General features: G+C 35.2%; 1 protein-coding gene across 8 annotated transcripts in view; it reads left to right on the forward strand.

Moving 5' to 3' along the window:
* Positions 1-24,449, forward strand: part of PCDH9 (protocadherin 9) — a 973,394-nt gene that overhangs the window by 62,903 nt on the left and 886,042 nt on the right. The window contains exon 3 of one of the 8 annotated variants that reach the window (XM_082434790.1): positions 11,137-22,505. The exons of the other annotated variants lie outside the window; for them this stretch is intronic. Coding sequence (XP_082290916.1) covers positions 11,137-11,148 — 12 coding nt within the window. The 3' untranslated portion in view covers positions 11,149-22,505. Of the gene's footprint in view, positions 1-11,136; positions 22,506-24,449 lie in introns of those variants that run through there. 8 annotated transcript variants of the gene reach the window in all.

The raw sequence follows: 24,449 nt of genomic DNA on the forward strand, positions 1-24,449 counted from the left end.
GGAAGAGTTGGTAGCAGTATAAATTGGATAAACTTTTTTTTCCTGAAAGAGATGATAGATAGATAGATAGATAGATAGATAGATAGATAGATAGATACATAGATAGATAGAATAAAAACGTTTTCTTTGTCCTGGATTCAATCTCATTCTGCCATTTAATCCAAAGGCAGTCTTGACAATTCATAAAGTGGAGCAATATCAGAGTTACTGAGAACATAAAAGAAATAATTAATATAAGATTTTAAACACAGAACGTAATGCAGTAAGCATACATAAATTATTAGTTATTACTATTGTAAGATATATGATGGTATATACTACAGCCATAAAATTCAACTTTAGAATTCAATGACATGTGGAAATTTTTATTAACGTATGAGTAAATGAAAATTGCAGGTTACAGAACAATATCTATAATATGACTTCACTTTGTAAGAGTAATCATGTATATTTTATGATGTATAAGCATATTTAGGTTCAACTTATTATTTAACTAGCACAAACTCTATTCATTATCATAGCTCACTAATGAAAATAATTAAGTGAGAGAGATAAATAATATTAAGAGAATTAACAAAGTGTACTTCCAAGTGATAGGATTATATGAGATTTCTTATTTTTTAATTCATTTTTTCCCCTTCACACATTATTTTTCAACTCACATTATCGCGTACCTACACTTTGCTAAGGTCCTGTATGAGATGTTGCATTGTTGTGATCAACAAGATTATCAAGGTCTCTGCCTGATGGGGCTTTCACTGGGGTGTAGAGTCAGCAGGTAAATGAATTTATTTGTAAGGTAATTTCTAGGGCTACTGCTATAGGAACACAAAACAGAATGTTGAGATAGAAGGTGACTGGGCGGAGGGAGCAAGGCAAAATTTCTACCTATAAAGCATGATCAGAGAAGATCTGAGGAGTTAAAGAAGAAATTGAGGCCAGGAAGACCAGAGGAATACACTTAAACAGCAATCTGGTCAAAAGCCTGAGGGGAAGAACAGGCTTGGCCCTTGGAACAATGGCAAAGGAGCCCCAGCGGGGTGGGCTGTCTAGAAGGTTAGTGGGGCTTTGACAGCCGGAATCCAGTGCTGGCTCTTCTTAATACTTTTTTTGTATTTTTCTGTGGTAGACATATTATGTATTTTCAAATATTTTAACTGAAATATAGATCTGTTTTTCAAAATATAGATCTGTGTTTAATAGAAATAACAAGCATAAAAAATGTCTGTGGACAAAATGAGAACAACAGAAAATGAACTTGGAGATACATTATAATTGCATTATGTGCAAATGCACATGCATTTGGGCAATGCCTAGAAGATATTGAAGCATATAATTATGTTTGAGTGGATTAATAACTTTTTAAAAACTAATTCCTTTAAACTTTCAGCTAATTAATTTTTACAGTAAGGTAAGGGAAAATCACTTCATTTATTCATTTATTCCCTTCACAAACTTCAGGAACCTCTTTTATCTTTTACTTTAAAATTCCTGGAGGCTGTTATTATGCTTCTCTTTATTGTAATGGCCTGGTTTCAGATCACTAGTAAACAAATCTGGACATGTTCATTTATAGTTTTCCTGACTATGTGTAAGTCACTGATTATTACTTAAAGAATTATACATCTTGGCCACCTAAATATAAAATTATAAGCAATGATATTATATATCCTCACCAAATACTATATTATGCAGTGTTTAAATTCAGTTATTTGACATAGCAAGTTTTGGGATTAAAAATAAACTCTTTTTTGGTCTGCCTTAGCATATTAATAACTAAAACCAGAACTTATAATTACTGCCTGCATATCTTCCTACAAAATAAAATGAAATGTTACAATGATTAGAAGTTAAGGAGTTTAATGTTTTTGATGTGACCTTGTTATAGAAAACCTGCACTGGAATTTTAAATGGTTGCAATATAATGACAGAGAAGCAAAGTTAAGACGGAAAATTTAGAGCACACATCAAGGGTAATTTTAATAACTGTGTTTGTTTGACAAAAGAGATTGAAGTGCCTAATCTATCTTCTGAAAGTACTATTCAAGATCCTATACTATATGTCTATTAAATATGGGCTTTAGATATTTTTAATTCATATTATACTTGAGAGTAGCTTGATTCCTCTTTGCTGAGGACTAATTCATAAACAACTGTTTTACAGCAGATATCTAAAATATTGTGCATATAGACACCAGTATTGTACCCTTAAAAATCTGTTAAGGGGGTAGGTGTCATGTTAAGTGTTTGTCTCAGAATACAGATTTTTAAAAGAATACAAATAGATTTTTATAATACCATGATATTAAAGTAATAAAATGGGTTGATTCCAAAAAGAAATTATGAACAATTCCTGTAATTTAATTGAAAGCTATGGTCTTGACCTCCACATCGTATTTATCATGGCTGAGAAAGATCTGCATGTGCCTCTTTATATTTGATTCCTTTTGATTCTCATTCATGCAGTTGGAGTTGCTACAGTAACCAAATTTTTGAAAGCCCAGAGTTGGTTACTTCTCTGATTTTACATGCTGAACTTAAGAGTGTTACTATTTACGTATGGTAGCTAATTAATTGTCCTGGCTATTCTGATCATGATCTGAATGTTGGAGAGCTGGAGAGCCATAAAGTACATACATGATTTTTCCCATATTTTCTTGTTAACTTCTAAATTTCACTGCAAAATGTAATGACAAACTTAAGAAAGATTTTCTCTTTTAGTGACCTTAAACCAAGGTGCTGATTTCTCAGTATGGAATAGTGTATATTCGACAGTTCTCTTTTTTCTGAATATATTATTCCTTAAACAGTAATGTCTAGGGGATTCTCCATCAATTTTCCTTTCTCTTTGATGTGAAGAAAGATGCTAAAGACTCTGAAGCATCATACCTTCTCTACTCATTCAGGAGTTTTGGAAGAGGGCATTGAAGTATGGCCAATTTTATTTTCTGATGGAAACTCCTGCAGGCCAGGAACTAGGTCAAAAACTGCTGACCTTCTTCTCAGAGCAATCTTTTCTGGCGATCAGATAGGAAAGGCTTCTGATGGACGTTCTGTGAGTTTGGAGTCCAGCAAGTGGAAGTCAACACTGAGGTATTTGGTGTGTGAACGTAAATAAAAATATTTCACAGCAAAATTCCCAAGAGAATATGTCTACTCCTCTTTAATCATCTGAAGTTTTAACACTAAAGTTATAGAGAGAAGCTTTCGGAGAGTCAGGTGCTTTGAAAGTTGACATGTTTTTGAAATGTTTGCATTTTAGGAGAAATTTGAACTACAATTTGAGACAGAGACCAGCATTATCTTTCTATTTTATCAAATGTTATAATCCACAAATGTTAGTTTTGTGCAAATGTGCATTATTTAGGGTAGCTATTTAGGCCAAAAAGTATTAATAAATGGAAGGAATAAACCCAAGGAAAATTTAGTCTGAATATGAAAAATTAATAATGCTAAAAATTATTGGCTGTATAATTGCTTCCCAGAAGATGTGGCAAAATCTCTACTCCTAGGGTCACTTAAGGCTGACTTGACCAAGATGCTTAGACTGTGGGCTAGGCCAGCTAATAAGTTTTGCCTCTCCCCAATTCACAAACACTATTCACTGCCTATAGCATATCACAGTTATAAATTTAGTAAGTACAGAGAAGGCAAAACCCTTCATAATCCTTGGAGGAATTGTGTGGTTGCTATGATTACAACATCTTCTCTGGTTATGAAACTAATGGGAAGAGGCACAAATTGCAGACATTTGACAAGGGGAAACAGTTTCATTTTCTATTATTCTTCCTTATTAACTACTGATTCCCTCTCCCTTCTCACATTAACCATCATTGACAGTCCCTAGAAATTAAAGTGTTTATGAGGTCCTAGTCTTCTAGGTACTGTCAGTGGTACTTTCTAGAGTCAACAGCTCCCCACCTTAAATAATAGCTCTGCCTGTGGGTGGGTGACCTGCCGAAAGTGACTTACTCCACTTGGAGTTCAGTGTCTCTCTTTTGAACTTACCCTCAGATGAGCTGCAAGAGCCTTGGGCTCTGTGGATAAATTAGGAAGGAAGAAAGAGATTTAGCTGTTCGGAGGAGGCTGGAGTCAGCGGGTGCTAAGCCAGGTGTTCTATCGCTGAAGAGCTTTAAACTTGGAAACAGCAGCATAGCAGACCTCCTGAATAATTCATCACTGCCCTCTACTCTTTCGAGGCCATACTCTTATTTATGAACATAGATTATACTGTTATCGATTGCAATCCTCACGGAGACATTTCATTAACTGGGAGGTTTGTCTGTTTGCATATGCTTTGTTTCCCTGAGAGTTTCCTTGTATTTGAACATAAATTTACAGCCGAAGTAAAATTATGGAAAATTGCCTAAAATTCTGGCTCATTCTGCAAATCAGGAAGGGGATTGGGAATGGTTTCCACCAGACACCCAGACTGTTAAATCATTTTATCCCATTAATTGTACTGTGATCTGAAAGAGGGATGAAAAACACCCAAGAAGAGTATTCGTCCCAAGAATCTCTTTATTTATGTCATTTACTACTGTTGTTCCATTTAGATTATCTGAAATTTCAAATACATTGTTCCACGGTACTTGTATTTCAGAGATGCTTAAAATATGAAAGGGACTAGGAAAATTGCTTGACTTCTCCACAAACTAGCTCCTAACCACATTAATTCAAAGGATATAAGAATTCAATTGTACTCAGTGCTGCATGAATATTCAGATGGAATCTAGATTTTGACTCTGTAGGACAAATTGTTCTCTTAGGTGCCTATGAACAGAAGTATCCTTTCTTTTTTTTTTTTTAATTAATTAATTTATTTATTTATTTTTGGCTGTGTTGGGTCTCGTTTCTGTGTGAGGGCTTTCTCTAGTTGCGGCAAGCGGGGTCCACTCTTCATCGCGGTGCGCGGGCCTCTCACTATCGCGGCCTCTCTTGTTGCGGAGCACAGGCTCCAGACGCGCAGGCTCAGTAGTTGTGGCTCACGGGCCCAGTTGCTCCGTGGCATGTGAGATCTTCCCAGACCAGGGCTCGAACCCGTGTCCCCTGCATTGGCAGGCGGATTCTCAACCACTGCACCACCAGGGAAGCCCCAGAAGTATCCTTTCTTAAAGAGGGATGCTTGAATGATGCTAATGGCTCATGATACCTTAGTAACTGGCTAATTTATATCTGATAAAACACAATGGTGTAGAGAGTATTACAGACTGACTGTTCACTTGAATCACGGTATTTAAAACATAAACCCTAAGATAAGAACAGCATTAGATGACGTAAGATTGAATTTTTAATCAAACAGAAATATGAATGCTCTTTCTCTATCACAGAAAAGAAGACACATGAAATTTTTGGAGTATTTGTTTTTGTTGCATTTTTTTGCTGTTATGGATGATTTGGTTGTTTGAAATCTACAAGGCTGAAGAGAAATGAGTCACAAAAACTCAGAGGAGTCAGGATTTCCCAGATGGCAGTGATGCTCATCTGAAGACGCTCTTCAGAATGTCTCTGAGCTGGAGTACTTTGACAATGGAGGAAACAGGAAAGAAATTCATATTAGAAATTGATTCATTTACAGAGTTACAAGGAAGCCCTTAAAGTTCTAACACCTGTGCTAAAAATAATTTTTTAAAAAAGGAAAAATAAGCAGGCAAAGGCTCCTTTCTTACAAAAACAATATATTTTGGTTGCATAGTTTAGCTATTTCTTTATTACAATATTGGTTTTCTTTGCACTAAATGCTACATTATTTTCAATGTCAGGTTTACCTATTTATTTATTTTTTATGAATGGACTTGTTTCTAAGAGTCACCTACTGAATGAGCTCTCTAAGAAGATATGTTGCCATTTGTTAGGCAAAAAATTATTCACCACCTGCCCTTTCAGTCATTTCCCCAGTTATCTTAATGGTTTTAAATGAAAATGTTTCAATAAATTGAAAATCTAAAGTAGTATTTTATTAAAAAAAATTTTTACTCTCATTTTCCAGGGCCTAGTCTGGTTTCTCTGGCATCCATTATTTCCTCCTTGAGTTCCAAGAACTCACCCTATTGCTTTTCATTTTGTAAGCTTCGTTTGATTTCAGGATGTGTTGTAAAGGACCAAGTATGTCCGTAGTGGGCCAGATGTGACATTCTGCACTGGCTTCAAGGCAAGTCATGCCATTCCTGTATTAAAACACTTCAGTGGTAAACACTTTCCTTTAGAATAAATTCTAAACTCCTTGCCATGATTTATACATCTCTACATATGGTGCCCCACTCTTATCCTTTGCCCAAGGCTGTCCCGGTTTAGCCAAAAGTCCCATGTCTCAGGCAACCAGGACAGTTGATCACTCTACATAGCAACCTTCTTTTCTTACATCCTCCCATTCAAATCACTTCTGCCATTCTGGCAATTTCCAGGTGTATGATCTTGAAGAAATCATCTTATTTTGCTGATCTTCAATTTCTTCATTTTTAGGATAGAAATGATAATAGCATATCTATTCATGGTCCTTTTACAGAAGAAAGACAGTGTCACTGGGTCTATCTTATTGCCCAGGAATAGAGTGAAACCATTTCTCTTGTGGAATTTGATGCTATTTTGTACAACAGGGAGACTATTATTTCCTCTCGCTGATAGGAAATAAGCTGAATTAGTGTAATTTCAACATGACAGCTTCTGTATCTTTTGCCTAAGTCATCTATTTAGTGTTCCATTGATTATATAGATATGGTAAAAACACCGTAGAAGACAAGCCCCACTTACAAAATATCATAAAGGGTAAAGCTGTGACAAAAACTATTTATTTTTTATCTGTGCATTGGAGTCTTTCATGCTTTGGGATAAAAGGCACTGAAGAAGAAAGTCGACTTTTCTAATTCCTGCTGTCAGTTTGTGAGCTACATAAACATTCAAGCCAAGGATATATGGAAATAAATAGACATTTTGTTCTCTTAGTTTTTACTGTATGAAACAAAATGAAGCAGATATTTTTACTTTCTTTGGACCTAAAATAAGCACTAACACCTATGCCCTTGTAACTTTGCTCTCAGGAACATTAAAAGATCTGGTGATACGAATTAAGTCAATTATAAGAATGTGTATATGATGTACTATAGAAAGACTTTGTAAATATTGTTATTTTGACAAAAACAAAAACTAAGATTCTGACATTCAGTTACCTTTGTAAGAAGTTTACTTTTAATTAAACTTCCATTACTTCCATTTCATTTGGCGTCTAAACGCACTACAGAAGCTTTATGATTTTATGCTTTTAACTAATGTCAACCCCCAGGTTGCAGTGAGAGTTGTCTGATTTCCCTACCAGCGCCCAGACTGAGAGAATTATGCTGGCAATAAAGAAGTGATGATGCCCATTAAGGTCTCAAATTCAAGTTTCAAAAATCTCTATCTGCTTATACAAGCGTTTTAAGGTTGTGTTCTACTAAAGGGCCTTCTGATGACCAGAAAAATATCTTTAATAAATATAAAAGCTAAAAATTGACCACATTCATAATACTCTCACTATTTTATTATCTCACTTGGCATGTTTTATTTCCTATTCAGTTCCTGCTCGATAAAAGAAATTATTTGGAGCTCTAGGCACTTACCTCTGCATGATTTTGCATGGGTTTGAGAGTCAGTAGAGTTTACCTGTAGCACAGGCCAGAGCTATAGTAATAGAGGTGCATCTCAGAGACATTTAGAAAACTGAACATTTTGTAAGCTGCTGGGGAAAATAGAAATAATTATTCTTAAACTCGCCATTGATATAATTTGCATCAATCCATTCAAATCATATTATTTGAATACTTAGTGTATGTATGTCTTAAAGGCATGAATATTTCAAAAATGAATAAAAGAAAACGCAGCTGTCAAGAAATTTGTAGCTTAATAAAGGATATTTTTGAATTACATAAATCCCAAGAGTGAAAAGTGGCCAGGTGAGATATATGCAAAGTTTTGGGGCAAGGATGAATATCATGATCAGAGATAAGATGGAGTGAAGACATATTAAGACTCAGAAAGGAGTGTGTTTCTTCATTCATTCAACCAGTTAATATTTATTTAATATATGTCAGGCATTGATGTAGGCACCAAGGATATGGGAGATAACACAAAAGGTAAGCAATTTATTTTATAAAGCAAAGAAGGAAATAAGCAAAGAAAAAGTAATATCAGCTAATGTTACATACTCTGAAGAAATGTGTTAGAGAGTGATAGGCAAGGGAAATTTATTACAGAGGCTAGTCTCCTTAAAGATATGATATTTGAGCTGAGGCTTGAAGGGTGAAATTGAGGAGCCATATGAAAATCAGGGAGATGAACGTTCCAGGCAAGAAGGAGACCTAAAAGGCTCTGAAGTAGGCTTAGGTTTGCCAGCTATGTTAGTATTTGAGTGGGTTTTAAAGTATGGATAGAATTTAGACACCTAAGTAAAAGCCAGATGAGACTGCTATTGCTTTTTTATTCCCACAAAACAGCTTCCTTTTGTTGGTTATTTCAGAGTGAGTCCAATGTCTTACTCCTCTCTGTACAGTTCTTAGTGTTCTGGAGACTTCCTTTAGGGCATCTAGCTTCTGTCAACAGTGAGTAATTCCTCAACAAATATAGAGGGAGAAAGGAGACTGCCCTGGAACTTAAAAAGATGACTTAAAAATAAAATCACCTAATGGAACACATCATGCACCTAGCATATGTTCCATTGTTATAAAAAATACAAGAATATTTTTTCATACATTTGCTAATTCCTGCTTAAAATTATGATCCCATTTCAACATAAATAAATTTTGTTTTCTACATTTGTTTCCCATTTGGAAATCTCCCCATGCTTATGTAATGCTCTAGCCTCTGATGCAGTAATATCAAGTAATCACTAAACCAAAGCCTGATAACAGATTTTAAAATATTAGAAAAGCCTGAAGCATTGAACTATCTCTGAAAAACCTGAATGATTTAGAAATGATACTGGAATTACTTGAGCCTGCTGACCTACTGCATTCAGTTCCAGACAGAGTTTTAGTTTGCTTCTGAAAAATAACTGATATGAGTTTTAAAAAGCAAGTTAGTGAGAAACTGTGAAATATCTGATAAGCTGGGATGGGATGCCAAAATACAAAATTGAAAGTCGTATGTACAGAAAGTATAACCCCTTTGACAAAAGACATCCATTAAGTGAATGCAATGAAAATTAGGTACAAAGAAATCATTATAAGATAGAAAACATTTCTTAATACAGCATAAGTTACCAAAACAAGACAGTATCTCTTGTATATTCTAAACTAGCAGTAGATTATTTCATACATTTACTTTTTATGTCTTATATGAGGAGTTTGTTTAATTTTATTCTCTTCTTCTTTACATTTCTTTTAATTCAATGCACCAATTCTTTTTAAATTAGTTCTATAAACCAGTATATGCCTTGAGTAAGATGCCAAAGTACATGTGTGTATTCATTGTGTGTCCTTGTAATTCTAAGGTCACAACAAGGGCAAATGACACTGACATTGCTTTTGTCATTCATACAAAATGATTTTCTCTGGCGATTCAGTTATTTCAGGGTGAACTAAATTTTTCATCAGTGCCTATTATACTGTAAATATATTTTTCAGCAAATGGTAAATCTCCAGTAACTGCAAATAAAAGCATCATAGAAAAAGAAACTGGGTAAGCAAAGCAGGCAGATATTTAAGGATTTTTTTCCCAAAAAAACTGACTTAATTGTATGAATTTATCAACACATATGGAAAGCCCTAAATGTGTAAGGCATTTCAAAGTATACGAGGATAAAAATGACACAGCTTTTATAGGTGGAAAACTCACAAATTTACAAACAGAAAATATGTTTAAACAAGTTGTTAAGTGTGTTGTGAGAAATGCCATAAAATATTTTAAAAATACATTGTGTAAGGGACAACTGATTCTGTTAGAGAAGAAAGTTGAAAAGAGGAGCTTGGACTGGGGCGCAGGGCCATGCAGGTACCCGAGGATAAGCAGAGTAAGGGGAGAGGGCAGGGTGGCCATGATGCCAGAAATGAAAAAGAGCCCTCAGGGCAGTTCCAGGGGCCAGTGATTAGGGCTAGTTGGGGAAGTATCTGGAATGCAGTTGAAGTCGGATGTTGGCTGATCTCATCCACTTACAAAGAAAGAGAAATAATTATGTATGCATTTAGAAAGAAGACATCACTTTCTTGAGACTTGTGCCTCTGTCCTCTAATTAGCAACTCAGATTTATTTTTCCTAGGTATTTGAAATGTGCAGCTTTCTCATCTTCCCCTTGCTCATTTCTTAACTATCATTTTGAAAGAGGTTCCCCCAAATAAAGTAAGTTTTAAAGTAGCATTAATGATGATTCCTTCTTCACAGCCACTGATGGAAGGCTTTGTTACTTTTTTCCCTTAGTGTGAAAAAAAAGCCTCTGTTCTTGTTTCAAGAATGTGAAGACAAGACAACATGCCTTTGAACAGAGCTGATATTCCTTTCTTTCCAAAAGGGCATCAATCTTTGTGAGGCAGCAGACATTTTGTTGAGATGATTAAGTCTGTCATGTCTAAAGGGATTTAATTTAATCAGAGACAGAAATATTCTGCTATCTACCCAAAGAGATGCTGATTTCAACTGATTCACTGTTGTTGTTGCAAAACTGAAGAAATGGTTAGAGATTCGGTTTAGAAAAACATATATTGTTCATAATTCTTTCTTCATCAATAAGGTAAAATCAGAAGTCTAGCAATGTTATGTTTTTTACTCTGAAAAGTACAGAGAGGCCTTAGGCACAAGTGGATGTCTGGAAACGGTAGATTTCATAAATTTGAACTAAATTGTGTCAGGCATGGAGGGCTGCCAAAGTCTAATTCATTAGTTCACTGCTTGGCAGAGTTCCACTTCCTATCACCAGGAAAACATACAAGTTTCTTCTGGGGATATGGAATGTTCTCCCTTCCAAAAGGCAGCTTTTGCTTTTATTTAACGTAAAACATGGAATTCTTAAAACAAATATAGCACAAAAAGGTCTTTAGTTATAAGAAGATGAAATTTGGGGAAATTTGTTAAAGATTACAATTTCATATAATTGGGGATGAGTGTTTTTAGGAAATGAAAAAGTATCTTTAAGAATCTTTTCATCTTGCAACAAAATAATTTTCTTTTTAGGCACAATTATGATACAGGAACTCTGAGTGCATCCGGGCCATGGTGCCTTGCAAATGGTACCAGAATTGAGTGGAGATGTTGCCTGCAGCTCTACTGTGGTTGTTACCTCCTGAGGACTTTATAAGACCTTAAAAGCATAAAATCCCTAAGCTTAATGATATTTTTCTCCTTCTGATTATTATTTGCCTCGGTTTTGATCGATTGATCAAAAATGATGAATTTTTTTTATTCCTATATGTATTGAGCAAAAAGCTTTCTCAGCTTCTAGAAAAGAAGTATTCCTCATTGTTAGTTGCTGTATGAAATGAAGTTCTTGGATCAGATGAGGTCTTCTAGTTCTAAGAGTATAGGATTTTAGAATGCAGTGCTTCCCCTTAGATTTCCTACCCAAGCTGGAATCATGCCCATATTTTTCAAGCAAATCATCAAAGCAGTTGCAGCTGCTGGTTTACCAGTAGAACCTGACCCTGTTCCCTGGGCATTGCTCAGACACATACACCCACACCCAGCAACCCATAAAAATAAATGTCAAGGGAGGGTATAAAATAAGGTCTTGTTCCTTCACTAGATTCAATATTAACATCCCTAAAGACGAACAAAATGCTATTTTTCTTTTTTTTTTTTTTTTTTTTTGGTTACCTGCTATATGTAAAGTATTGTATTCAGCTGCAACTGGGGACTATAAAAGTGAAAAAAAAAAATTGCCTTACTTACCAGAAGTCTGTCTCTAGTAGCAGAAAAAAACACAACAATAAATGACCCTATTTCAAGATAGTACAGAGATAAAACCCATAAATGAGATAAAGACAAGGAGCTCTAGATGGGCAATACTTCTTTTCTAGAAGCTGGGAAAGCTTTTTGTTCTTGGTATTCGTGGAAGGAATAGTTTTGAATAGAGTGGCCAAAGACATCCTCAAAAAAGAATGACCCTTTCAGTGTACTTTGAAAAAGATGAGGACCTTTCTGGATTAAATAGGTAAGGGCACAGGACAAGACAGTGTAAGGCAGAAGTCATACATGGTGAATGTTGAATTCAGTTTTTCTGTAAATTCATCTCTATTTATTCAGTGGACAGTAGGGATCGATTGAAGGTCTTGGGAAGGGGAGAGTGACAGTGAAAATTGGTGAGATAAGAAGATTAATCTGATTATAGCAAATAAATTGGATTAAAGGGATTAGTTTCTAACTCTGTTTGCAAATAGTTATGCAGTGGAAAGATACAGTCTTCCCAGAGTTCTGTTAGGTGAGTGAACAGCACGGTATGCCTGTGGTTACAAAGAGCAAGTACAGTACAGGCACACCTCATTTCATTGCACTTCACTTTACTGTGCTTGGCAGGTACTGAATTTTTCACAAGTTGAAGGTTTGTGGTAACCCTGCATAGAGCAAGTCTATAGGGACCATTTTTCCAACAGCATTTGTTCGCCTCATGTCTCTGTGTCACATTTGGATAATTCTCATAATATTTCAAACTTTTTCATTATTGTTATATTTGTTATGTGATCTATGATTAGTGATCTTTGATGTTATTACTGTAATTGTTTTTGGGTGCCATAAACTGTGCATATGTAAGACACAATATTGAAATTAGGCCAATTCATAATCCTACAGTGGCCTCTAAATTTTCAAGTGAAAGAAAGAGTCACACGTTTCTCACTTTGAATCAAAAGCCAGAAATGATTAAGCTTAGTAAGGAAGGCATGTCTAGAGCCAAGACAGGCTGACAGCTAGGCCTCTTATGTCAAACAGTTAGCCATGCTGTGAATGCAAAGGAAAAAGTCTTGAAGGAAATTAAAAGTGCTACTTCAGTAAACTATGAATGGTAAGAAAGTGAAACAACTTTATTAATGATATGGAGAAAATTTTAGTGGTCCGGATAGAAGATTAAACCAGCCACAATATTCCCTTAAGCCAAAGTCCAATCCAGAGCAAGGTCCTAACTCTTTTCAATTCTGTGAAGGCTGAGAGAGGAGAGGAAGCTGCAGAAGAAAAGTTTGAATCTAGCAGAGGTTGGTTCATGAGGTTGAAGGAAAGAAGCCATCTCTACAACATAAAAGAGCAAGATGAAGCAGCAAATGCTGATGTAGAAGCTGCAGCAAGTTATCCAGGAGACCTAGATAAGATAATTCATAAAGGTAGCTACACTAAATAATAGATTTTCAATGTATTGCTGAGATGACAACAAAGGATTTGGAATATTACATAAACTTAGTTAAGAGAGCAAAGCAAAGTTTGAGAGGATTTACTCCAATTTTGAAAGAAGCTCTCATGTAGGTAAAATGCTATCTAACAGCATCGCATACTGTAGAGAAATCTTTCGGGAATGGAAGAGTCAATCGACATGGCTAACGTCACTGTTGTCTTATTCTAAGAAATTGCCACGGCCACCCCAGCCTTCAGCAACCATCACCCGGATCAGTCAGCAACCATCGATATCCAGGCAAAAGCCTCTACCAAAAAAAGATTACGACTCACTTAAGGCTCAGCTGATGATTAGCATTTTTTAGCATAAAGTATTTTAAAATTGAAGTACGTACATTTCTTAGACATAATGCTATTGCACACTTAATAGACTACAGTATGGTGTAAACATAGCTTTTATATGCACTATGAAACCAAAAAAATTAGTGTGACTCACTTTATTGCACTATTTCCTTTATTGCGGCAGTCTGGAACTGAACCTGCAACACCTCCGAGGTTTACCTATACAAGTTACTCTGTTTTCTAGTGTTTGGTTGTTGCTGTAAATCAAAAACAAGTCTGTATTACAGTTGACCCATAAACAAACACTGGGGTTAGGAGTGCAGACCCCACAGGCATTTGAAAATCTGTGTATAACTTTGCAGTTGGCCCTCTGCATCTGCAGTTCTGCATCTGGGGATTCAACCCACCATGGATCATGTAGTAGTGTAGTACATATTTATTAAAAAAACTCCACATATAAGTGGATCCTTGAACTTCAAACCCATATTATTCAAGGGTCATCTGTAATTGTAAATGGTTCTTTGTTTCCAAACTACTGTTCTCATTCCTCAATATAATTATGGGCACTTATTTTTGGTGTATTGCGCTGAAGAATAACATGACTTAAATTACACTTATTGATTTAGCAAAACCAAAGGGATGGTTAGGGGAGCAACATGGGGCCATTGAAAAGAATATGAAACCAATGATTATATTTCTGATTAACATTTGTTCAAAGTATCTTAGTTATGCATCCTTTATCCTTGCTAATGCAGTCAAAACAGGCTTAAAAAATGTAACACTCTCTATTAGTTATTATCTTTTTTCTGACTTGTTATAGAAAGCTATGCCTTGGATTTTTTTGTTTTGATTAAAACTGAAATTATGTTTACCATAAATATGGGCTGAAAATATTCCAGCCTATATATTACCCTTGTAAAACTTTGATTTACAGAATTTTGAGTTCAGAAGTGACTGTCAGATACCTCTGTCACTAAGAAGCTCTGTAACCTTGAATCTTAATTTCCTCATCTGTAAAATGGGGATAAAAATACTATCTAGGGTGTTTGTAAAGATTAAATACGCCAATTTGTGTGAAAGTGTTCAACTAAAAACAAAGTTTTTAAAACTCAGACACTACACAAGTGCATTTTTATTCCTAATGCCATTATCTAGTTTCCATGTTATTAATCTTAGATTTTTTTTTATAGAAAATAAAAGCTTTTAAAGTAGTTTTTATTCATGGAAGTAGAAATTGCAATTTCTTTGCAATTTTTTAGGGTAACTAGTAAACATAAAAAAATCAAATGGCCATTAGTATTTACAGTTTGATTTTCATGGCCATTAGTATTTACAGTCTGATTTTCCCTTTAATGTTACTTTGTTTGGTATGAAAGAATATGTTTTGTTCAGTTTTGTTTCTTTCCTTTCTTGTAAAAATAATGATGATGATAATCATAATAGCAAAATTTATCAGGTCCTAATGGCATGCTGGGCATTAAGTTTAAAATAAGATATCTTATTGAATTCTCATTACACCTGTAAAGTGGGCACTATTGTTGTACACATTTCATAAATAAAGTGAGACTTAGAAGCATTGAAAATAATGTGTCTGTCTGGTATCACAGGACTAGGGAGTGAAGCAGAATTCCAGCTCAGACAGTCAGCAACAGGAATTCATATCCTTGCTAGTTTATGCTTGCTGTCGTCACACTGATAGGTAGGTTTCCAAGGATCTCAAACCCTAGAAGGTCAGGTCTCTGTCTTAAGACTTTTCCACATAATTATTCACCTTAATATTTCTTCAAAAGACTTGACCACATTGTTAGCTCAAAGTTGGTCAATAAATATAGTTGAAGGCTCTTTGGTGCCATAGAGTAGATTAGGGTAGGGACTCGGGTGTTCACGTTTGAGCACAAACCAGAGGGTGAAAACCTTAAATTTTGCCTTATCCTAGTTGTAGCCCATAGTAGGTGCTCAATAAAAATGTGTGGAGTTTTTTTTGGACGACTCCATTATCGATTAGAACTGACAAGGTCCTGCAATAGTTCTACATCATAGAAATCAAAAACTTAATATAATACATTTTTTAAAGATCAAAAGAACTTGGCTATTTATTATATTCATCCTTGGACAGTTTTCAGTGACTGTATTATTGCAATTTAACCTGTAGATGCAAACCTTTAAGAACATGAAAGCTTCAGGCCTTGGTCAATTTTTCTCAGGCTTTTAATGGTAAATAAAAATATCTTTATGACAAGTGTAAAGAAAAGTAGAGAAGGACTTCAAAGGACATGGAAGCAAAATATGACTGAAGCAAGAAATGCTAAGTTTTAAATGCAAATGAATATGTTGATTGATTCAGAAAAGTGGTACTTTTAAAGAGCATGTTGGCTTCTTTTGCCTTAATCTTTTCATTTAGAATTAAAAATCACACAGGCATTCTAACCAAACGCTGGTAATTGCATATAACAAGGAACAACATAATTACTTTTTTTTTTCTTTTTTTTTCTTTCCTGTGTCTCATTGCACATGTGCGTGCTGCTATTACCTAGGAGAGGAACGAGTGTATATCAGCTGTAAACATCCAAAGAATATAGGAAATTCCTATAATTGGTCCCTAACTGTCTGGGGAGAGCTGCTTCACACAAAGAAATGGTCTTGAACAAATCTTATTCCTATTCGGTAGTATGTTTCCTTCAAATCACAAATGGGAGGAAAAATACAAATTCCAATTAGTGTAATTTTGTAGGAAAAAAAAAAGACATGGAAGGTATCCTTTAACATCCTAGATATGCTTATAAATTCTCAAAGCTACTGAGACTTAGTGACTTCTGAGGACTTAAAGTATGTTAAAAAGATAGACCTGCATTTAAATGCTGATCTCAAATTTTCACTGGGGACCACTAAAAAGCCTTTCAGAAGAAAAGACCAGGATCAGCAAAACATGAAGTCATTATAGCAGCAGACTTTCTAAGTCGGCTTTATATTATACTTTCGAAAAGGACACTTGTTTAAGGACATGATAGTTTTAGCCTGCATGTAATGCGTACTCACTTACTGGGTGGGGGGATGGAGGAGGTTGGCAGGGAAGGATGGAGTGCTTTGCCTGGGAGGTCACAGACCAAGACACAGGAGAACTGGCCCAGATCCGAGCTATTTCTTAACAGTTCATCTGTGAAGGCATTCTTCTAATTCCTAATGAGGGAAGAAAAATGAACAGTGGACAGTCTTGGCTTATAAATGTGCCCCTGAAATATAAGGACATGATTTTGACTATTGAAAAGGTAGCCATGGTGGAATAGTTCCCAAATGTGTTCACCTTCTTTCAGAATCACTTGATCTCAGTTGTTATTCCTTTTGATTAAAAAACAAAACAAAACAAAAAACTGGATGTGGCTCTCTCTTCAAGCTTATTAACACAGCTGTGCACATTAGCCAACGAGGTCACTTTAAAGTAAAGCAAGCATCTCCCCACCCCCACCCCTAGGAACAGAGCAGACTGTGAGCTGGATGTGATCAAAGAGCATGTCACTGCTATCCTAGTAGATCCACAGCACACTTTTATATTTGTAATGTGGACTTTTTCTCACTCTTTCCTCTTGCCAAACTCCCACCTCAGCTCTTAAAAAAAAATACCATAAGTAGATTTGAATAATTGCAAAGATAAAGCCATTTTATTTTTCCAAAAATTCAATTACTAATTCAAAAAATGAAGGTCTGAGAGAAAGTTTAAGCATCCTATTTTCAGCCGCTGAAAATAGGGAATTGAATAAAAAAGAATGTTAAGTCTAAAAACAATGGTATAAGAAGCCATTTCAGATGAGCTTTAATACTTGCAGAACAGACAATACGCTGTAGGCGAGAGGAGGGGAGCAGAGAAATGGTCCATTAGAGCCTCTTTCCTACATTGTTTATCTACTTTGTATGTATAAAAATGCTCCCATTTGCCTCCGGGCACCTATATAGCAAAATTCAGAACCATGAAAGAATAACTAAACGTAAAAAAGTAAACCAAAATCACAATTGTTCCTGGCCTAACTGGAATCTCACTTCCTATCAGAAAAGACAGAGGAGAAAGAAAAAAAAAAAAAAAGCTTCACTATTTACTTTATGAAAATGTTTAGAAAAAAGTCTGCACTTAAGTGGAAGTTTGTTTTGACTGAAGTAGGCTTTTCTGGCAGAGTACTTTTAATAAAAGAGAAAGAACTTGCCAGTTACTCACTGCATTGAAAGCATTTCAGAATTGGAACCCTTTCATAAGTTCTTAATGTAACCACTGCCGCTTCTAAATGTGAACTGTCTCAAAGATTCCTGGAAGGATCTATTTTGGATAGGGTCATTTGCTGGTTTCTGATGTTTCATGCATATTTTTTTAAATTTAGTGAGCAGATGATTTTTCGAGGTTTCCATTGACATAAATAATGGCAGAAAGCCTGAATCAAGATGTCCATCAGAGCAAACCAAGGAAAATGATTCTGTTTTTTTTGTTTGTTTGTTTGGTTTGGTTTTTTTTTTTAAGAATTTGACCTCAAAATTACACCAAGAAATTTCAATTGGAGGAAAGAATATATGGCATGTGTGATATTCTCCATTGCATAAATCATCATATATCCACATATTAGTATATGCATCTTACGTGTGTTTAGTTTTGTAACATCTTAATTATAAAGTAAGTTATCATGAACATATAGCTTCATTACATAGAATCTTAGGAAAAGCCTCATTAAATACAGGGATTTCTGCTGTTATTCAGTATCAAATATAACAGAGAGACTGTTTAGCATGAACTTCCTGGAAACATTTGAAGACACTTCAATGTCATTTTATGTTGACTGAGATGGAACGTGGACTATTTCCTCAACTTCCTGCCTAAAGCACTGAGCAAAAAGACACCTATTAAATCTGAAGATTAAAGGCAAGCCAGCTTTATAGCAGACAAAATTAATTCTTAAACTTATTGCCTTGCAAGTTAAAAGCAAAAGACTTTCTGATTATAGATATTAAGACCCTATAATGTCATCCTTCAAAAGCACATGTTAATACAAAATCCTTATAAAATATGATTTTGGTGTCATTTTATAGACAGATATATCGTCTCTTCTGAAGTTTGAGGAATGTCATTGAAGTGACTTTCTAAATACCTTAGGAAGACTTTTCATTCATTATACTAGTATATTTTATATCCTGTATAAATAGTACAGTAACGGGGCTTCCCTGGTGGCGCAGTGGTTGAGAATCTGCCTGCCAATGCAGGGGACACGGGTTCAAGCCCTGGTCTGGGAAGATCCCACATGCCGCGGAGCAACTGGGCCCGTGAGCCACAACTACTGAGCCTGCGCGTCTGGAGCCTGTGCTCCGCAACAAGAGAGGCCGCGATAGTGAGAGGCCCGCGCACCGCGATGAAGGGTGACCCCCACTCGCCACAACTAGAGAAAGCCTTCGCACAGAAACGAAGACCCAAACACAGCCAAAAATAAATAAATTAATTAATTAATTAAAAAAAAAATAGTACAGTAACCATCAAGTAGTAATTTGACTTTGAATTGGACTAGTTTGCATTAATGCTTCTCTTAGTCTTTATCCATAAAAGACTCCTGTTACTTATTCCTGCATTTGAAAAATTATGGGATACACATCTCAATGTTTGAAACTTCATAAGGTTTTCTTTGTATAGGCTACTCTTTTATACCATAAAGCCTACAGTATAAACTGTAATGTGAATGATAATAGGTTTATAGGGTAAGATATTCTTTCCTAGTAGGCATGAACAGTCTCTTCTTGTTATTGAGAAATCATATTTTGTCTTAATTAAGACTCGAGTTTCTGTGGTACTAAATGAGATGCCTAAAATCCCTCAACATTCCTATCATGTATGAAAAAGAAAGAACAAAAAAAAGTTGACAAGGTGAAAATAATTAATTCAGAACACTTGGAAGAGAACTAAGAATTTTAATAGAGAGGTACTTCATTTATAAGTATCTTGTTCATATCAAATCATGAGTTCTTGAATAATTCTATTTCTCTGGTGTTTGTTACTGATATTTAGACAGTTATTCAAAGAGAGCTTTGGACAGTCATCATGCAGTACTTGCTGCGGTGGATATTTTTTGACTATCATCATTGCATTGTACTATGGTGTGGAATAGATTTTCTCTTTAAAGCCAGTTAAGGAGGCTAATGAATATTTGATTTAACGGAACTTTAATTTTCCTGTTGTTTTAATGTCAAACACCAAAGAGGACAGGGAATCTGAAAATCTATGAAAACCCTCATCTTTCAATTCAGTCTATGGATCTACTTGTGCAATAGAACAACTTATGTAATTTAGTATGTAAAGAAGACTTTTTTAGGAATTAAGGGGGTCAAAGTGACAGATGGGATTTAAATAACTGACAAATAGAGGATTTTAGTTGGAGAGAATGTGAGTGCTGAGACAGCATTTCCCATTTCATCCTATTTTTGTGTAAAGGAAATAGGTAGGGAAATGGAGACCATTTACATGTCCTCTTTACATGTTTTTCTCCCGAATGCATACCACACTCACCTTCTATCAACAACTTTAAAACGTAAGTGGAATGAATCATAAGGAGCATTGGATCTGCTATACAAAGTATTCTCTGGACACACTATTAGCATTCTTCTACAGTGAATGATAAAAGTTGTTCATACAGGGATTTAGGAGCCTTGACACTTTTACTCTCTTAATGTCAGTTTGGTATATAGCAAGTGTCTAATATTTTACACATCTAATTCGTGTACTTGTTCCCAGAACTATAGTTATTTCCTAGTATGAATATTTTATAAAATGTATGAATGTTTTGCTAATTAACTGAGGTGGTTCAAGATTAATTGACACTGGTTCTTTATTTGGACTGTATTTTCTTTATTTTAGTAATAAAACCACCAATAATAAGATATTATATACAGCAAAGCTCTTCTTTTCTCATGATCACTATTAATTAGGATGAAAAACAAGGATAGAAAACAAGATCACTGTTCCTAAGAGATAGTTACTTACAAATTTTACAAAGTGGAAGCACCCTCTTTGTCCTTCATTTTAAAAACCTTTTTGTCCCCAAATCGTTCCCTAGCAAATAAGCCCACTGTCATAAGAGCAAATTAAAAATCTCTTTTGGAAATAGTGTGGCAAAACCAGGAATGGGAATTGTTGCTCTAAAGAGTTCTATTTGCATTTTCTCCTTACACATTTTTATGTTAGAAAGCTTCTAAAATGCACCCATTTGCCTTTCTTAGAGACTAAAGGGAGTTCCTCTGTGATAGCTACTATTGCCCTTCAGGGAGATATAGGATCTATTTCCTCAAGGGAAGAAACGGGAAGTGTGTTCCCTGGCAGTGTTCACTGCCCCAAAATATATAGGTGCATAATGCTTAGGACTCACCCAATTATCTGGATGGATGCATTGCTTCTTCAGTTTCCCTTTCATAGCCTACCTGAAGCATATAACTGCCATGATATCTTTAAATGGGTTTAAGTTGACTAGGACTTCAGTTGGAATGCCACCACTGAGGAGGTGATGTGTCTATGATATATCTCACCCCTTTCATGACTTTCCCAGTGGTCTGTTGCTCTGTCTGACCAGCAGTGTCCCCTTCCTTCCCTTCTTGCTAGATCTGTTGTGACTTTCCTAAAGCTGTAATCCCAACAGAGAAGGGACATCTTCTCAGAGAGCTCTCCTACTTTTTTCGGTTCAAATACTACAGACGTATTTTGTGCTAGATGTATTTATATTAAATGTATTTATATTTTTAAATGTATTTATATTTTATTTTATAAACATCTGCATTATGAAGTCAGTGTGGCCAGAACCATTTTTTTAATAACTATGGGAAGGAACACTATGCAACCTCCCCAAACGTTGACCTAACCAAACTTAATCATGGGTTTCCTAATTTTAAGTCTTAGATTCATTAATAATAAATCCTATGTCTACCTCACAGGACTGTTCTGAAGTTCAGATGGGGACATTTTTGGGAAAGTATAAAGAGCAGAACTGTGTAAAAATGAGTTATTAAAATAATTATAATCTAGTCCTTTTGCTGTCCATGATACTAATGATATAGTTGATGAAACAATTTTATTTTGATGCATTTAATGTGTATTTTCAGGAAAATAAGTCTAATTCTTCAATGTCTATTTCCTCATTTCATTTACTGTCATAAAATTTATCAATATTTGGAAATTTTGCAAGGAATTTAATTTCAGAAACCAAACAAATATCCTAATGTTTATCTGCATTTACTTTTTAAAATATTTAAATTTTATCTTTCCTTAATATCACTTTGCAATCTCAAAGCTTATGTTTTCAATGTTCATTAAGTAACATTTTCTTGAGTACACACTGCCAAACATTCTTAATTGCTAGGTGGAGAGTAGTGAATTTGTCTTTTACCTTCATTTTTCTTAAAAGTTCAAATATCAAGTATGAATGGGACCATTGAAACTGTAGTTGATTTAAAATCCACAAAACCAAAATGAAATATAAGCCATGATTGTTGAGATACTATTTTTTATATAGAATCAGTTGGAACCCTTTTTCTAGGTCTTTCTATGATGCAATTTTATTTCCGTATTGAATCAATGTAAGGCTCTTCACTGAGGCAATTAATGTAGATAAATGGAACTATATAAAAGTTTATTAAAACATAAATTTACCAGACCATACAAAACTTTAATTCTGTTTGATTTTCTTGAAATGAACTGTACGAAAACAAGGGGATGAAATTGGATTAATTTTCCACATGCTGGAGTCAAATGAACATATTTTGATATTTACATGTATTTCCCCAGGCTTTCCCATCAGCAACCTTGTTTGTTCAATAGATGGTAACATAAAATATCAGTCACCAATACCATCACAATATTTTCTAACCCAAAGTTCACTTAGGTTTCATATAAAATGTTAAATCCCATATTTATCAGTGGTGCAGAGGCAAGTCTTATCAGCCACTGAAAGTATTGGCACTTTGTAAATAAAGAGTTATTGATGCAGAATGGACTCCATATGATGCTGCCAGAAAATAAGGAACAATAAAGATGGTGCAATCACATTGTTGAGACTCAGGATCATGGTTACCCCACGTAATCCAAAACTGACACACCATTCTGCTTCCCCACCTTTCTTCTTCCCACTACTTAACTTTCATGCCTCTGCTTTCCAATTCTTTTTCTTTGTTTCCCACTCACTCATAACACTTAGCCCACCGTTCCTGTTGCATATGTGCTCTTGTTTCTCTTTAATTTTTGTCCATATTAAAGGGTCTATGGAATTTCAAACAAAATATATAAAGACCTTCTAATCCTCTTTCTTTAGGCCTCTCATGGCTTTTAATCATATATTTGTCTTGTTTCTCTGTTGTTAGGGATCTAGTTCCTTATCTTTTGTGCTGTCCCAACTTGTTCTTCGAAAGTAGCTTCCAACAAAACATAAAACATCAAAATAACAAATATTACATACAAATGTGGAAAAATGCAAAAGGAAGAAAATGTAGTGTCATAAAACTGAACTAGAAAAGAATGTATGCCCTGGAGGCCCATGCAGACAGCTTTTACTGCATACCAGACTTTAAGCTTTTCAGTAGCAAACACAGGAGAAATGTACTACCCACTATCCACAGTGTCCAGAGCATGCATTTCTCAAAATAACCTCTCTGATCCTAACAGAAATATTTCTCCTGATGGTACAAACAAAGAGATCGATGGAGAAAGCACATTGGAATTAACTGGGAGCTTTTAAGAAACACCAGTTAAAGGACCCACCCCAGATCAATTAAATCAGAATCTTTGTAGGTAAAAACCCAAAACTATTATTTTTAAAAAGCACTGAAAGTGATTATAATGTTCTCTTAGGGTTGAGAAGACCTCACCTAGAGTAGAGAGGACTGGACCCTAGACTGGAAGCAGCTAAATACCAGATGTATGTACCTGTCAGTATGATTCCCCTGGGTTTTCTGATTTGTAAATCAAAGACTTTGACTTAGATACTTTAAAGGATATATTATTTTGCAATATTTTTCTCCTATTCTTCCAGCGGTGGACTTTTACCTTTAATAGCTCTCATGCTGCACAGTTTCCAGAAAAAGCTAAGATATACATGGATTGCCACCTGTGATCCTCGTAATTAATGGTCAGTTCCGGCAATGTGAGCCAGACACTTTGTGTGACTAAATTCTGGACCCCAGGAGGTACATTTAGTCTTTCAGACAATAATTGAATAAAAGTGCTCTTGTCATAAATCACTAGCCATTGACATTAGCAAGCATGTTCTTTTATGATTTAACTCTTTCTTAAACCCCAAGAATATTATTGTTTTTTTAAAAAAATAAGGCCATGGGGAAAATAGCATTTCCAGTAGCAGAAGAGAAATCAGCTGATGGAATTACCTAATGAAGGGTGTATTTCAGATAAAGAAAAATATTCAACTCTGTCACAAAAATAACCTCCAAACACCAACAAAGACTACTCAAAAATAATTCAGTTGGCCTTAATTATTAACTGTTTATTACCTGTGACCAAATGTGAGAACTGTTTTAGAGTTAATGAAAGCATGATTACTTATTTCAAGGGTACATATCCAGAGTCAGATTGGGTACTGGAGAGCAGATGTCGTGCTATGTACAACCTGAGCCTATTACAGCGATTGCCTCCCCGCTGGATTGGGTAACCAGATGTACAAGTCATACACTTTGAGAAACAAAACTGCTGATTGTCAGGATGGTTTTAATTTTAAAGTAATAGTCACATATTTGGGATATGTTCAAATCCTTGGCGATACTGGATATTAACAGCCACTACAAATTCAAGAAATTGCAGTCTACAAACAAGTTTC

The sequence above is a fragment of the Balaenoptera physalus genome (assembly GCF_965194825.1).
Source record: "Balaenoptera physalus genome assembly, chromosome: 18".
Taxonomy (NCBI): domain Eukaryota; kingdom Metazoa; phylum Chordata; class Mammalia; order Artiodactyla; family Balaenopteridae; genus Balaenoptera; species Balaenoptera physalus.